The following is a 15,827-nucleotide window of genomic DNA, read 5'->3' as shown; positions in this document are numbered from 1 at the left end:
GACAGTTGTTTTAGGTTTGCGCTAAGACGGAACCCGGTCGCAAAAATGGCCACGAGAGGGGCACGAGTCGCTATTCAGCTTGTCCCGGAATAACACGAGTTGGTCACGAATGAATCAGAGGAAAACATCATGTGAAGAGAGTTATCGCCCTTCGGGACGAAAAGATCGTCCATTACTGAAATTAACCCCACCAGTATCTGTGGGAAATATAACATCACTCACTCACTCACTCACTCTCGTGAATATATATGTATCGATAATCAGGCGTATACGATATAATAACTAAATAGGAAATATTCACATTTTTAGGACCAAATATAAGATTATAGCAGTGAAACCTTAACAGCTGTGCATGTAATTTATCGTCACGATTAACATGTGTCAGTATTCTAACTCTCACAAAAACAATATCCTGTGTAAGTGTACCGTTTTCAAAATACCATTACAACAATATTAGAGACTGAGAAAGATTAGAGTTGAGAAATGTGATATTTTCATTGCAGTGGACATAAAACTTGGACTTCCTTTTTACGTTAGTTCAACATTGCTAAGGCACAATAATAACAGATGGTGAATGTCGCTTCTTGTCGTTTGTTATTCTCTTGAAAACGTTTCGTTATCAACTATGAAGTTCTCATTTAACTCATCAATCAAGACTGTTCGTTTCTCAAAGAGCCAGCATTTAATCTTCGTTTCCAACAGCGGTCTTGTAGACTTCAAGAATATGTTTGGTTTAAGTTGTTTTGTACGTATATGATCATATATAGATGTATGAAAAAGTACTTTCGTGACCCTGAATATGTTTTGTTACTTTTGTTTATCTTGTGCAAGATTTTGCAAACACGGACCTACTTTTAAGTCGCAACTACAAAGGGTGTAGAAACGTCCCCGTGTGTCAGGTAAGGAGAATTTACGTTTGAAGGTTTTACATTTGTAATGCAATAATTTAATTTTCCGGTAGACAACTACAAAAAAGTATATAATAAATAGGATATTCCACGTGCCGAATGAAATATCATGTTTCCCTCGTCGGAAAAAGGAGATATTTTCACGGGTGGCATACATTTAACTCGATGACAGGAACAATATTTCACTCGACACGTGAAATGTCCTGTATTTATTACATTCACCATGGTAACGCTGGCCATATGTTGCCGTTTTTTCTACTTGTGTTATTGATTCGGTCATAGTCTCCCCCGTGAGTACTGTAGAAACCTAGTTTTTGTAATTGCTTGCTGCACGTATTGTGCATGCGCGAGGTCGAGATGTAATGTCAGTGTGATTCACGACAATGTCCTGGCCTTGCACCAAGAGAGACGGTTTGGGTACATAGACGAGGCTATCAGTTCATCTCAGCATGGACCTTCCTTTAATTTCCCACGCGGTCACCATGCCACTATATGTGCATATACTGGTACAAATAGACTAAAACGTCTTGTAGACCTGTAAAAATGTTAATGAGTGTGTTAGTTCGAATGACTTTACGCCGCTGTCAGCAATATATTCCAGCAAAATCACGTCGGGGAACACCACACATTGTCCAAGGTGGGTAACGGAACCCAGATCTTAGGCGTGAGACCAAACACTTTAACCAGTGGGCTCCCCTGCCGCCCTAGAAATATATACGGAATATGGCAATATTAACGATTTTGTGTGCTGTTGAGTGCAAAGTTAGGGAGCTTTTGATATTCCAGTGGTGGGATTGTTTTGAAAAAAATTGTTTGTTTCATATAATGCCGACAAAAAAACGTTTGGCCTCAAGTAGGCGTGAAAGGCAAAATATCGGGGTCAGTTATGAACGGATTGCTGAAAATCAGTGATGACACCGGTTGTTCGCGAACGGAAAAGAAAAGAAGAAACGTTTTAACGTCTCAACTAAACTAGTTTGTCATTTACCAGCTTGAAAAACTCACCAGCTCGGGTAGAGTGTCAGCATCTCATAGATCATAACGTGTCGAATTTGGAATTCGTACTCACAATAATCGGATCCTTCCATGACAGAGGCAGATAACTGTGCACAGCAACTGTCCAATTTATGCCTTATATACCACGGGATCCTTCTGGATATGGAACCTGTGTGGGTCGAGTTGAGATGGCCGACCCTTGAGATTAGGGAATTGAGAAAAGAAACATCAGGCTAAGCAGTCTGGGTGTAGCACTCTTCCATCCAAATTTAAAGCATTAATTTTGATGTTTTGTCAACTGTACCAGTCCTGTATGCCAGAGGCAGTTTTGACCGGCGTCCACGTAGCCATTGTTATATGTGTCTAGATGTGTCCCTTCGATGCCAGAATTCGCTGGTTTTAATTCCCAACGGGCTCTCACAAAGATGATCGATTCCCCAAAAATATACGACGTTTTGCCCCACTGCCCCTGCAGTAGTAAAGTAAATTCCTCAAAAGGACACTATTATAATCTGTATAAAGATATCCTCTCTGTAGAAGACTACGTATTGTATTTACCTCATAATTTACGCATCTGGCTTACTAAAATCAGAACCACCAACCACCGACTTACAATTGAAACTGGCCGATGGTATAACCTCATTAGGGAAGATAGGCTTTGCTCTCTCTGTAAAAATAAAATTGGTGATGACTTCCATTTTTTACTAGCATGCCATGAATTGGATCATTTAAGAAATAAATATCTTCCATTATATTATTGTAAATATCCAAATACTGACAATTTTTTTCGCTTATGACTTGTTCTTATAAACCTCTCCTCTTACGACTAGCCCAGTATGTAAAATATGGACTGCGTATGCTCCACTAACTATTGTCTCATTTCCTTGTATATATGTCTCTCTTGTCAACTTCTTTATGTCACCACGGTGATTCATGAGAAATAAACATCTTCTTCTTTTCCCTAACACAAATAGACGCCCCCCCCCCCCCCCCCCCCCCACACACACACACACACATACACATGCACGCGCACACACGCTCGCTCGCACGCACGCAAACACCCATTGAGCTGACACGCCGTGATATAACTGAAATATTGTTGAAACCGGCAAAACTCTAAACAACATGGCCTAACATTGATCCCTTGTCGTAGAGCGCCACTTGAACACACATACATCTGAGAGGTTCACCCCATCCTCATGCTCTGAATGAATTTAGAGGCGACTGTACATGTGTTGCTGTATTTAGAACGGAGAAAATACATAACATAAATGAAAAAGTAGGATACTGACATTCCATCCATCAGCAAGCAGATTCTCTTTGTTAAATGTCCAGTTTTTCCTCCAACTGGTTCAGCTCATGGCGGACCTTGCAGCTCTCGACGAAGATAAATGCCAGATGCAGTTCAGAGAAACAACATACGCCCACTCAGTCACATACCAAGCTTCTTCAAGCCCCCCCAAATCCATACTGGTTGTCTAATTCGCCTCTGAAATACCTGACATGTTCCACGAAAGAAACATTTAAACATTTGTTTTTGGCTCAAACGGATCCAGCCACATGAAGCACAATAAATCGCAACTAGATGGATCCATTGGAGAACTTAGAACACTCCATCATAGAGCTCCGTTGGGATATAGATTGGCCAGATCCATGCGTACTGCATGCATGTTGTATAACGGACTTAAGTTTGGATCCGTTGGTGACTTTGGCTGTTTTGTATGGGTTGTTGTTTGACAAGGACGGATCTCTGTTGTAAGCTGGCAGACCTTGTGTGATATCTAACCCTGGAGGCCAATGTGATGATCGATGTTTATGCCACGAGTAAAGTGTATGTAGTGGATTATTTCAGGCCCAATTAACGCACCGATATTTTTTTAATTTTCGATTTTCCCAGATCCCAACTGACCATATGTCTTCTGCTGCCGGAAGATTGAAGAGCGTTTGTTCTTTTCGCTGTTGATTATTTTCGTGCTTCTCATCTCCCGACAGAGCATATTGATCATTGCCCCCCAAAAAACAATTCCGACTGAAACTTGAATTTCTCATCTTGTAAAATTAGGGGTTAAACATACTGTGTTTTCAATGCAGAGTTAGGTTGTCTGTAGATTTAGTCGCACTAAATTGAATTTGGCATGTTACGGCATGTCAGCGTCATGTTGCAGTAACACTAACAGTAGCGCGGGTCGTAGAAGTTTTCCACTTTGTGGAAACCCCTTGAAGAACCGGATTGGCTTTCAGCAACCCCCGCTGGTAGTTAGAGTCAACTAACGGGACCCGGTGGTCATCAGGCTCTCACGATATCATCCACTGGATTTGTCTGATCCAGAATCCATTACTTACAGACCACTGTCATATAGCTGGAATATTGCTGAGTTCGGCATTAAACAACAAACAAACACAGTTCGTTGAAATCTACGAGCTCGTGTATGCTGTGGTACAACTATTATCACAGTCGGGATTCGAACAAACGGGATCTGGCAGCAAGATTGTACTCACTGAGCTCCGGCGGCCTTAACCAGTGGGCCACCGTAAACTCTACTGACTAGAGTAACCTGCCATGTTTTTTAAAATAAAATAACCCACCTGACCAGAAAAACAATTTGTAAAACGGAAGCTGTGAATCCGACTATTAATGTGCATTGATGGCTTTAACATTGATTTCAATATAGTTTACAGTTTGTATAATACTTATTCTAAATTTAAATGATGATGTCAATAGCACAACGCAGTTGCAGTTGTCGCAGTCGTTTTGTCGTCCTCGCTTACAGCGATTTAAATTTAAACATGCTGCTTGACATGGTATACACACAATTGTACCGTTGAGGATAGATAAGCGTTAAGAATGGGATCTCCTTCACTTTAGTGTTCGCCGCTGGTATTTAACTATGCGCTTACCGTTACCAATAATACATCAGATCAATTCCTCGCGTGTTCGGCAATGGAAGATAGAGAGCTGTTTACAGAAGCAGGTTAATAGCATGCTGTGCGCTGCTTCCTGCAATGGGAGGGGGAAAAGGGGTTGGGGGTGGGTGAAACTCAACTGCAATATTGTCAAGTCACAAGGAATTGATGTGAGCTGCAAAAATCAAACTGCTTACATTAGGCAAGGTGCTTAAAAACTATAACAAAGTCGTTTATCTTTATGGTTGGGAGGGAGATATTTATACATAACAAACCTTCGTACTGAAGTTTCATTATGTTTGTTTATTTGAGATTGCTTTCATTTGGTAGTGCTCAACCTTTCATAAAGTGTATGTAATTAAATCTCCTTTCCGTGAAAAGGACTGAGAACGCACGAAATTGACCTTCCGAACAGGTTGGATTCTTATGAAATAAAGACGGCGTTTGATAGTTATTGCATTGTGAATGTCGTAAAACGGCCAAAAACCGATATCTCGGCATGTTTGATAGTTATTGCATTGTGAACGTCGTAAAACGCAAAAACCGATATCTCGGCATGTATAACACGAACAATTACGCTTGAGATCAATTGTTTTATTTTCACCCACGGCCCATATTCATTGTACAAAATCATTTGGAAACTCCCAGGAGCAATGGAAATTGTGTTTCCTTTCGGTACATTGCCCAGTTAGCGTGATTTCATCAAACCAGTTTCCAAAATAACCTTCCTGCCATTAGGGCAAATAATATATCGACAGTGAAGGTCAGTTGAGTGTCGACATTGTTGTTCGCTGTTGTTTCAGGTCATTATCGGTTGCATCGGCGTCTGTGTCCCGCCGTTGGTATTGGTCATCGTCGTAGGCATCATCGTCGTAGGCATCATTGTCGTAGGCATCATCGTTGACGGCATCATCGTCATAGGCATCATTGTCGTAGGCATCGTCGTAGCTCGACAACGTGGGTTGCTGTATGTATGCATGCCGTTCGCGTGATGTTCCTTCTCGCCATGACACTCCAGGCCGCTCATGCAAGGACAGTGCCATTCGTGAAGGTTGGGGTTGAAGGGGTCGTGAACCATGGGGGGTTCGCAGAACTCCTTCTCCTGGCCCCGGGGGTAGCACATGCCGGTGGTGTGGACGGTGTCGAAGTCGAAGAGGAAGCGTTTGTGGAATAAGGGGTGAAGGCAGCATTCGTCACTGCCACACTCACTGTCTGACTTGCACATTTGGTCAGCCTGAAAAGAGCACAGTCAAAAACATTGAAACGTAAACAATAAACGAAACCAGTTAGGTTCTACAGGTTAAGCTCCAACTCAGGCGAAACAGACACAAGAGAAATTACAGACAGGACCAGGAAGCCTTTTCGCGAACAGCTGGTGGGATCACTGCTCTTCAGTGACCAATGCATAATATTTCAGCGATATTTTGCCTTTCACGCCCAAATAAATCTGTTTCGTCAGAATATTAAGACTGGCTATTCTCTCGCATCGACGTTTTATCTTTCAAAGCGTAAAACAACCGTTACGTTATTTCCACCTGCAGGAGGATCATCACTGACTTCTCTGTAGCCATCCTGGCTGCGTTATATTGTCTGGAATAAATTGAGCTGATCGTGCTCCATATTTATATTAAGGTACGGTTATATCCCATGCACATCAGGATAAGACGGACTAGTCCTGAAGCTTTTGACATAACTGTATTTTGAGTAGTCAATATTGATCTTCATGAAACTAATTATAAATTGCAGGAAAATTTTCAAGCATGCATAAATTACAATTGGTGTAGGTTACCGTGTGGGGTTTATTCGTGAAGAATATTTGAAAACGGTCTGCAGTTAAATTTAATACACTATCTTCTATGTCGAGAGTTCTGTGTCTCTGCCTACGGTATAAGACAATCTTAACATAATGGGTGAGGTGTGGGGAAATAGGGTATATCGTCGTGTCCAAGATTATTGCACTTATATAGCGACGTGCATGCACTGTGTGTGTGGCTGCTTGTACTATTCCGGACTAATGCCGATTTTATAGTGCTAGCCCACTGACATACCATGCCGAAGTTTAACACGAATACCCCACTTAGACACAGTACACTGACTCCGAGCCGACCAGTCCTTGTTTTAGACCCTTAATGCCAAGACAGGGTAACAACAAGTACCATCTTTTAACGTCTTTTGGGATGACGCGGCCGGGATCGAACCCCGGACCTTCCGCTCTCCGGGCGGAAGCTCAACCACTAGGCCACGGAGGCGGTCTCTTAACATATTGAATGAGTGAGTGAATGAATAGTGTTTCACGCCGCACCGTCAATCTTAACAGTAACGTCTCTTCGTATACATTGACTTTTGTGGTAATATAATCTCAGATATATAATCTCCGTTAAATTCACCAAGTGCACGCAGTTTACGTGAAGGATTCTACAGATACTTTCATGTAATATATATTCACTGCTGGACAATATTTATCATTAAGTTTGAATCGCTTAAATCAAATGCTGGCAAAAAACTTTTATCTAGAAAACCAAATAAAAGCGACAAAACCATATTCTATGATCATACAATACAGAACGCCAATGCAAGAAAATAGACTCGATTATCCACCGAAACACCAAAATCCATTTTGCGTTAAAGGTAAAGTAGTAACTAAAAGAAAGGCCTAAAAGCAGAATCCGTTGTACGATTCCGGCTCCATCAAAAGTATGTGTCAAGGAATCGCTATCAAATAGTGGTGACACCGGGGCCCACTTACACAAAACGATCTTAGCGCTAAGACTATTGTAAGCCTATGTTAAAGTATGGAAGTTAAGATCATCTTAGCGCTAAGATCGCTTTGTGCAAGAGGGCCCAGGTGTTCATAATCCCTTGTTCCACGATGTTGGTCAGTTTTTTAGTCTGCTCTACTGACATATTCTAATAACATGATTTTGATTAATGATTGAAGCAAGGAGTTTTTATATAAAGAGGATCTGGTGTTCAGTTTGAGAAGACTGAGAACGGATCGGACTATGCTACCCGATTCCCAACATGTGTAGACATGCGACTAGACTCGTGAAGATCTGGGGTAGAATAGGTCTTCAGCAACCCATGCTTGCCGTAAAAGGCGACTATGCTTGTCGTAAAAGGCAAAAACGGGATCGGGTGGTCAGGCTCGCTGACTTGGTTGATGCATGTCATCGTATCCCAATTGCGTGGATCGATGCTCATGATGTCAATCACTGAATTGTCTGGTCCAGACTCGATTATTTACAGACCGCCGTCATATAGCTAGAATATTGCTGAGTGCGGCGTTAAACAACAAACAAACAAAGATATGCGACTGAGCCCTACAAATCAGTATAAACATCAAGAAGGCATTTAATAAATATTATTTAAACAAATATTTATAACGATATTAGACGCCAACTTACCGCAGCCACACAGGCCAAGCACAGTGCGAACATGAAGATCTTGAACATCTTGCTAGGGTCTTGGGGTCTGTCGAAGTTGTTGGTGATGGCACAAGGTACCGTTGGTCTTTTATACCCATGGAATGAAGATGTTACTTAATGCATAGGACCAGGCTCGACTGTTCACGGGAATGACCCCGTCCTTCGTCACGTTTCACCTTTTACCCCAGAGATACGACATGCCTGTCCACCGTGCCATATGTCAGTAGGCATTTCAATAGTCCTGGAGGTTAAGATGGAGGTTAGTTATGCGGCAAGAACAAATGTTAACCAGCCTAAAATAATTTTATTTCTGAATGGGAATATATTTATTGTTTAACTTCTTAATTAAACTCTTGTCTTAACATGATTGTCGAACAATTTGCGGTCGGGTAGCCTTGTGGTTAAAGCGTTCGTTCGTCACGCCGAAGACCCGGGTTCGATTACCGACATGGGCATTTTGGTGTCCCCCGCCGTGATATTGCTGGAATATTGCTAAAAGCGGCGTAAAATGAAACTCACTCACTCGCTCACTGTATTGTTAACATTACGATATAATTTCATGAGCCATCACTTTCTTGTACAGACAGCGCACAGCTAAAGAATCAAGGGAATTAAATCGAAATAAATTCAATTGTGAGTAAAAGTCAAAATCGTGGTGAAACTTATAGGAAAGCCTCACTGAACAGCAGTGATGACACCCGGTGTTCGCGAAAAGGATAAGCATGTCCTGCCATACCGGCAGCTACCGATACTCACACAAATTGCATACAAAAGTGTTTGTTTGTTGCCTAACGTCACACAGCAGTACTCCTGCCATACGATAAAAAACATCTTTTCCTTTAACGTGAAATGCACTGCATATCATTAATAGAGTCTATATATGAAATGAATCAAGTATATTTTTTAAGACGCCTTGAATTCCGAAATGAAAGGGGTGGTCGTGTAGCCTTGTAGTTAAAGCGTCCGCTCGTCACGCGGAAGACCCGGGTTCGATTCCCGACATGGGTACAATGTGTGAAGCCCATTTCTGGTGTCCCCCGCCGTGATATTGCTGGAATATTGCTAAAAACTGCGTAAAATCAAACTCACTCACTCACTGTATTGTTAACATTATGATATATCTTCATGAGCCATCACTTCCTTGTACGCACAGCTCACGAATCAAGGGAATTAATATAAGCGACGCTGGCGACAGAGAGTGGCTGGATGGGTGCCCGCGCTCGGATAACTCCTGAGAGGCATCGATTTGTACAATAAAAGCGAAAAAACATTGAGAATGCACAAAACATGTACATAACTACTCCATATTTATCACCTTAAATCAAAATGACCGCATACGTTAATAGATATACATTTAATATAATGTGAAACATATAAAGACTTTGTCATTTTATCATTGTACAAAAATACCACATTGCGACTGGATTAACGTTCCTGAATAATCATGTATTAGTTTTCACATTTGCTTTTTCAGTAAAGTTTTCCTATTTTTCAGTTGTGTTAAATCAGGACAAACGCTGACCCGCTAGACTGACGTCATTTGAAATACAAAACAAATAGTATTTGGTTGTATATATATATTTTTTGATATATTTAAATCTTATAAGAAATGCTGAGATGTCAAATGAGCTTTACGAAACCGCATATATTTATGGTTTTTAAAAAAAACATATTTCATATTTTCAGTTATTGTTTGACATTCAGGAATATCTTTATCCGAGTAATAGGAATGCTCTTTGAAGGTTTTTTTCAGATTGTCGGTGTTATTGTGTTCTGTTTCTGTAAGGCTCTGACGTCATTACCGTTATTCTGCTAAACAAAGTAGTGTGAAATACACTCCGCACATCAGAAGACGTAAGGGGCGGTCGGGTAGCCTAGTGGTTAAAGCGTTCGCTCGTCACGCCAAAGACCCGGGTTCGATTTACCGACATGGGTACAATGTGTGAAGCCTATTTCTGGTGTCCCCCGCCGTGATATTGCTGGAATATTGCTAAAAGCGGCGTAAAACCAAACTCAGTCAGTCAGTCAGAAGACGTAAAGTTCACAGGCCACAGACCCATTCCTCAATAAAAACATCGCCAGACAAAAGTAACTGCGTTATTGTTTTTATAAATTTAATAATATATGTTTATAGAAACACGTTACTCTCTTTCCCTTCGACAGTTTTAAGGATGCTTCTGTTAAATTTGACTGAAGATGATAAATAGAGAATCTCACCCGAGTGTCTTTTGATATCAAATATATCAACACGAGTTGATAAAAATGGAAAAATCCCGAGGCTTGCCGAGGATTTTTGCCACTTTTATCAACGAGTGTTGATATATTTGATATCAAAAGACACGAGGGTGAGATTTTATTTATCATCCAACATCATTCTTTCAACCTTTTCAAATTGTAGACAGTAATTAGCAGTGTCTTCAGTGTAAAAAGTACTGCAAACAGCTTCAGTAGCAGAGCCATTAGTGATGTCATTTGATTAACCAGTGACGTCACAATGGTCCGCAAAGCATTGTGATGTAATTTCATTGCAGCGATATCTACAGTGTAGATATCGCTTGATCTCATCCAAGCTATATCTCCTGTGGGAGCCAGTTTTGGATGATAAGGAAAGTTAAACAAATTCAACTACATGAAGTCTTATTCTGCCAAACAGTTTGTGTTCTCTGCTTATTTTAATTCCATATGACTGACATACAGTCTACAATGAAAAGAAATTGTGCGCGGCTTGCTGTCTCCTATCGCATACGCATAAAAAAGTTTGAAGCTATCCTGTCCTGACAAATGATTTATTTTGCATACATTTGAACGATTGATTTATGTGTAAAACCACGTGGTAATTATCATCATAAATATTATTACTTCCCAGTTATAAATCGATTCATGTGATCATAGTTACATCTGAGTTGGAGCATTAATTGTATAACCATCGACCGTAGGCCCGCCTTCCCGTGGAGCGAGGCGGTGTGTGAGCCGTGGGAATAATTCCATCTGTGAGATAAGCTACGGGCTGTGCTGCTGTTTGTGTGACCCGTGTTACAACATATACACATTGATTTGGTCATAGTCTGTGAGCATAATGGGGCGGTTGGGTAGCCTAGTGCGTCCAGCTTTCGCTCGTCACGAAAGTCCGGGTTCGAATTTCCGCATGGGTACAATGGGGTAAGCCCATTTCTGGTGTCCCCGCCGTGATATTGGTGGTATATTGCTAAAAGCGGCGTAAAACCGTACTCACTCACTCACCCATGATATATTGCAACATTTATGCTGGCAGTGCGCTTTGCATTGATATAGTATGCACGTTACATAAGAGCACACATCATCAATTATTATGCCTCAAAGTGATATTGACCAATCAGAGAGCAGAACTTCTGACCCCACATGAGCCCGTATACCGTTAGTAAAAATCCAAGATGGTTGATACCTACCTTGTCTGAGACCGTATACCGTTAGTAAAAATCCAAGATGATTGATACTGACCTGATATGAGACCGTATACCGTCAGTAACAGCCATCTTGGATTTTTCACCACCCACCTCACATATTTCACATAAAAATTCTGGTACAGAAATTCGTTATTCGACACTGTTTTGTTTTTTAATATAATTAACTTTGATGTGCATTGACGTTTATGTTTTTTTTATCACGTTCGTGACTTTAATAAGATTATATAAAGTTAAAAGCATCAAGGTTTGGCCTCTGGGGTTTGAAGAGTAGTCTCCCTTTGACCCTTAACGTCTGAGGTTGTAAGTGTTACGTTTTGTGTTTTAAGTTTCTACATGACATGTGCGACAAAGATACCAAATAGTGTAAACTTTTCGGCATAATAAATTCGTTATGGTGTCTTAAGTTGCCGTATACGGTGTCATATTAGGTTAGCAGAAAAAAAATATTTTTGGCTCTGCTAACCAAATATGACACAGTATACGGCAACAAAAGACACCATAACTGATAATATACTGCCGGGCAAAATGTGAGAAAAATATGAGCAAAATATTACAAACGTTATCAAAACATTACGATGCTGAAAACAGTCGCCGAAACACTCCAAAGTTAAGGCCCAAAACCCAAGTACGTTACCCGTACCAAATACATCACATTCGAATAACCATTTCCTTTCTGCTTCATTTCTAGCCACCATTAAACATGGGTGCATACTCTTGCCCGTCTTTTGAAGTAACTTATAATAGAAGGCTGTTGTAACGACACAGGGGGGCACGGGTGGCCCAGTCGTCTAAGGCGCCGCGATTCGCTGTGCAGAGTTGCGTCCCCTTGACACGCCAGAAACCTATGATTGTGGGTTCGAATCCCGGTTCGCCCCGATTATGTTTCTAGGTTTGTCAGCACCATACCCGTGCTCGTGGGTTTCACCGAAGTGGTAAACGTCTGAGACCTGCATCACTTCGGGCTTTCCTCCCACATGAAGCTGACACGCCGTGATATAACTGGAATAATGTTAAAAGCGGCGTTAAACCCAACTCACTCACTCACTCACTGTAACGACACAGGGAAATAAGTCTCGTCTCACAGACTGAGTGAATTTCGTTTTACGTCACAGTCTGGCGAGATGTAAATAATCTAATCTGGATTAGATAAAAAAGTGGTTGATAGCATGAGTACTGTAAAGACATGATAAATGATAATCTGAACATTGATAACGAAAATAATCAATTCGTAAGGGAATGGTTGAACACGAACTATGTCTGACGTTCCTTGAAGCTTACTGGGACTGAACACGCACAGCAATCAATTACATGAAACAAGAGACTGCCTCAAGGTATAATTTATATCCAAAAATCGTTGAAGGTAATGAAACTTATTCGATAATGACAGAAGTAAAATCTGAAGAAATCGACCCCTTGACCTTTGTTCTGGCATCAATACTGTCTGAAACAGGAAACACCGGCATTCGTTTGTCTCAAGTGAATCTTAATATGGCCTCATCCAAGCCATATTCTTGAATCATAGAAACGGCTTGTCCGACGCAAATGAATAACATGCACTGAGGTGTATCGACATCCGTTTGATCAACGCTCAAACTGGAGTATATGGTTTGAATCAGTGAATATAAAAAACCATGATCACAAGGATTAATTTCTTTTTAGACATCTAACTTTCAATTGGCGATTTGACATTTACATCAAGACATAAATGCACAAATTCGATTCGACATGTCAGAACTAATGGTATTATTTTTATTAATATGATTAACACAAATGGGCCAGTACCCTCACTTCTGATGGTACGAACAACAAGAACATAGTTTGTTTGTTTGTTTGTTTAACCATGCACCCAGCAATATTCCTGCTATATGACGGCGGTCTGGCATTAATCCAGTCTGGACCACACAATCCAGTGATTGACATCACGCGCATCGAGCCACGCAATTGGGATACGATGACATGCATCAACCAAGTCAGGGAGCCTGACCACCCGATCCCGTTAGTCGTCTCTCACGGCAAGCATGGGTTGCTGTAGACCTATTCTTTCCCGGATCTTCACGGGTCTCATGGCATGTACATGCACCATGGATAACCGCTTCCATCAGTGAACGAGGCTGGCCAGCATACTATATCACGAAGAACTGCGTGGGGGAGAGAGGGTTGTAATGTCGGGATTTGTCTCTTGCTCCATCTTAGACTCGCGCATCAGCGGAGGGGAGCAGGGGCTCGCCTGCGTTTGGTGACATGTATTCAAGAAAAAATACATCTCTGTGACTCATTTCTGGCTAAAAGACGCATAATTTGACCTAGTTTGTTTGCCAGTATTATTTGTATTTTAATTGCACATCTGCACATCTTATACCTTCATCACTTCGGACTTTCCATGACAATCAAGCACCCCTGATATAACTGAAATATTTCCAAAGCTGCGTGAAACGAGACTACCTCACTGAGTCACATAACAACCCGGGAAGATCAGGGTTAGAAAAGATCTTCAGCAACCCACGCTTGTCCTAAGAGGCGACTAACGGGATCGGGTGGTCAGGCTCGCTGACTTGGTTGATGCATATGTGTGGATCGACGCCAATGATGTCAATCACTGGATTGTCTTGTCAAGCCTCGATTGTTTTACAGACCGCTGTCATAGAGCTAGAATATTGCTAAGTGCGGCGTTAAACAACAATCAAACACCCAAACAAATTCACACAACAACTATGTCTGAATAACATCAACTATTATAATATCTGGGCTTCGTGTGGACCATTTAATGATAAATACATCAGGACCCCGTGACAATATGCTGCTGTTGCTGCTACTGATGAGGAGGAGGAAGAGGAGGAGAATGCTGGAGGAAGTGATGGTGACTATAGGTAAAATGAACTGGTACTGACAAGAAATCATAAATTCGATATATGATAGGCAATATTAATTTGAAGCCTCTCTCCATCTGCTTCGCGTTGGTTATGTATGATAACACATAAATCAATATACGTGACGCCAGAATAATTTTATGTCATCCGAGAACTTCCTGCCCAGAGTCTAGGGTGTCCGTGAAGCAGATGTCGACAGCTCAACTTCATGTCGCCGGGGGAAATTACACCAAGGACGTCAGCCATGTTTATTCATTTCTTCGACGACATCCACCTCATCGCTGTACATGCTTCGTAGTCATGGACGTCCGACCCATCGCCGCTGGGGACGCTTCACTGAACGTCTGTAATTGCACCATGCTTATGTGCATAAGTAAATATCTCTAACATCTATACTGACTGATTGGTTTTGAAAAGGTGTTAGATGACAAGCTCCAAAATGGATGGGGTTAATTCATTCTCAAGACATATGAATACTTCATCAAAAGTCGGCGCTGAAACACTCCCTGCCGATGTATACAAGCAAAAACAGCTTATTCTATTTTGAATCACCATGTGACATCAGGCTTGTTTCCTGATCTTCATATAATAATCCCTAATGATGTCTAATGATCCTTATTGTCGGGCTGAACTTTGGTGATCTCCACGTCGCATCTGGCGCATGTTTACAACGTTAATGATAAGGTGTATCTCCGCAACGTTGTATTAAATTCGGATCAAGAGCAAAAGTTTCGAAAGAATGTAACCATTGTAATAGACATTTCTATGACTATGATTGCCATATTGTTTTGCACTGTGATTTTTTTTGTCTGACAGACATTTTTTTTTTTTCATGTCTGATTCATAAACTTGATGTTGATATTTAAAACTAGATATGCTTCACAAGGATGATATGCTTTCATTGTTTCTCGGTGTAGATTTAATTGACGAAAATGATTATGATACTTGGGATTTTATCAGACGGTCTTTCTGCCACTTAATATGAAATTTGAAAATTTGAATTTGAAGAAATACTTTATGTATATCCTCATGTATACCTTAATTCCATATAAAGTGGCAGAAAGAGCGTCTGATATGTCCCTATTTAGACGGTCTTTCTGCCACTTAATATGAAATTTGAAAATTTGAATTTGAAGAAATACTTTATGTATATCCTTATGTATACCTTAATTCCATATACAGTGGCAGAAAGAGCGTCTGATATGTCCCTATTTAGTTCGTTAAATGAGAGCCTTGAAAATGTTTAGCATATGTATTCTTTTATTAAATTTAAGCCTTAGTTTT

General features: G+C 40.9%; 1 protein-coding gene across 1 annotated transcript; it reads right to left on the bottom strand.

Annotated features, from left to right (window-relative positions):
- Positions 1 to 5,386: 5,386 nt before the first annotated feature.
- Positions 5,387 to 8,362, bottom strand: LOC124133109 (toxin CSTX-20-like). Its single transcript, XM_046497360.2, has 2 exons — positions 8,213 to 8,362; positions 5,387 to 6,042 (listed from the first exon to the last, which is right to left on the bottom strand). The coding sequence occupies exons 1-2, from the start codon at positions 8,258 to 8,260 to the stop codon at positions 5,608 to 5,610; spliced, it is 483 nt and encodes a 160-aa protein (XP_046353316.2). The 5' UTR covers positions 8,261 to 8,362; the 3' UTR covers positions 5,387 to 5,607.
- Between the last annotated feature and the right edge of the window lie 7,465 nt (positions 8,363 to 15,827).

The sequence above is a fragment of the Haliotis rufescens genome, unplaced genomic scaffold (genome assembly GCF_023055435.1).
Source record: "Haliotis rufescens isolate VD_foot unplaced genomic scaffold, xgHalRufe1.0.p SCAF_23, whole genome shotgun sequence".
NCBI classification, from domain to species: Eukaryota; Metazoa; Mollusca; class Gastropoda; order Lepetellida; family Haliotidae; genus Haliotis; species Haliotis rufescens.
The sequence above is the reverse complement of the archived record's forward strand: the minus strand, read 5'-3'. Positions and strand labels throughout refer to the sequence as shown.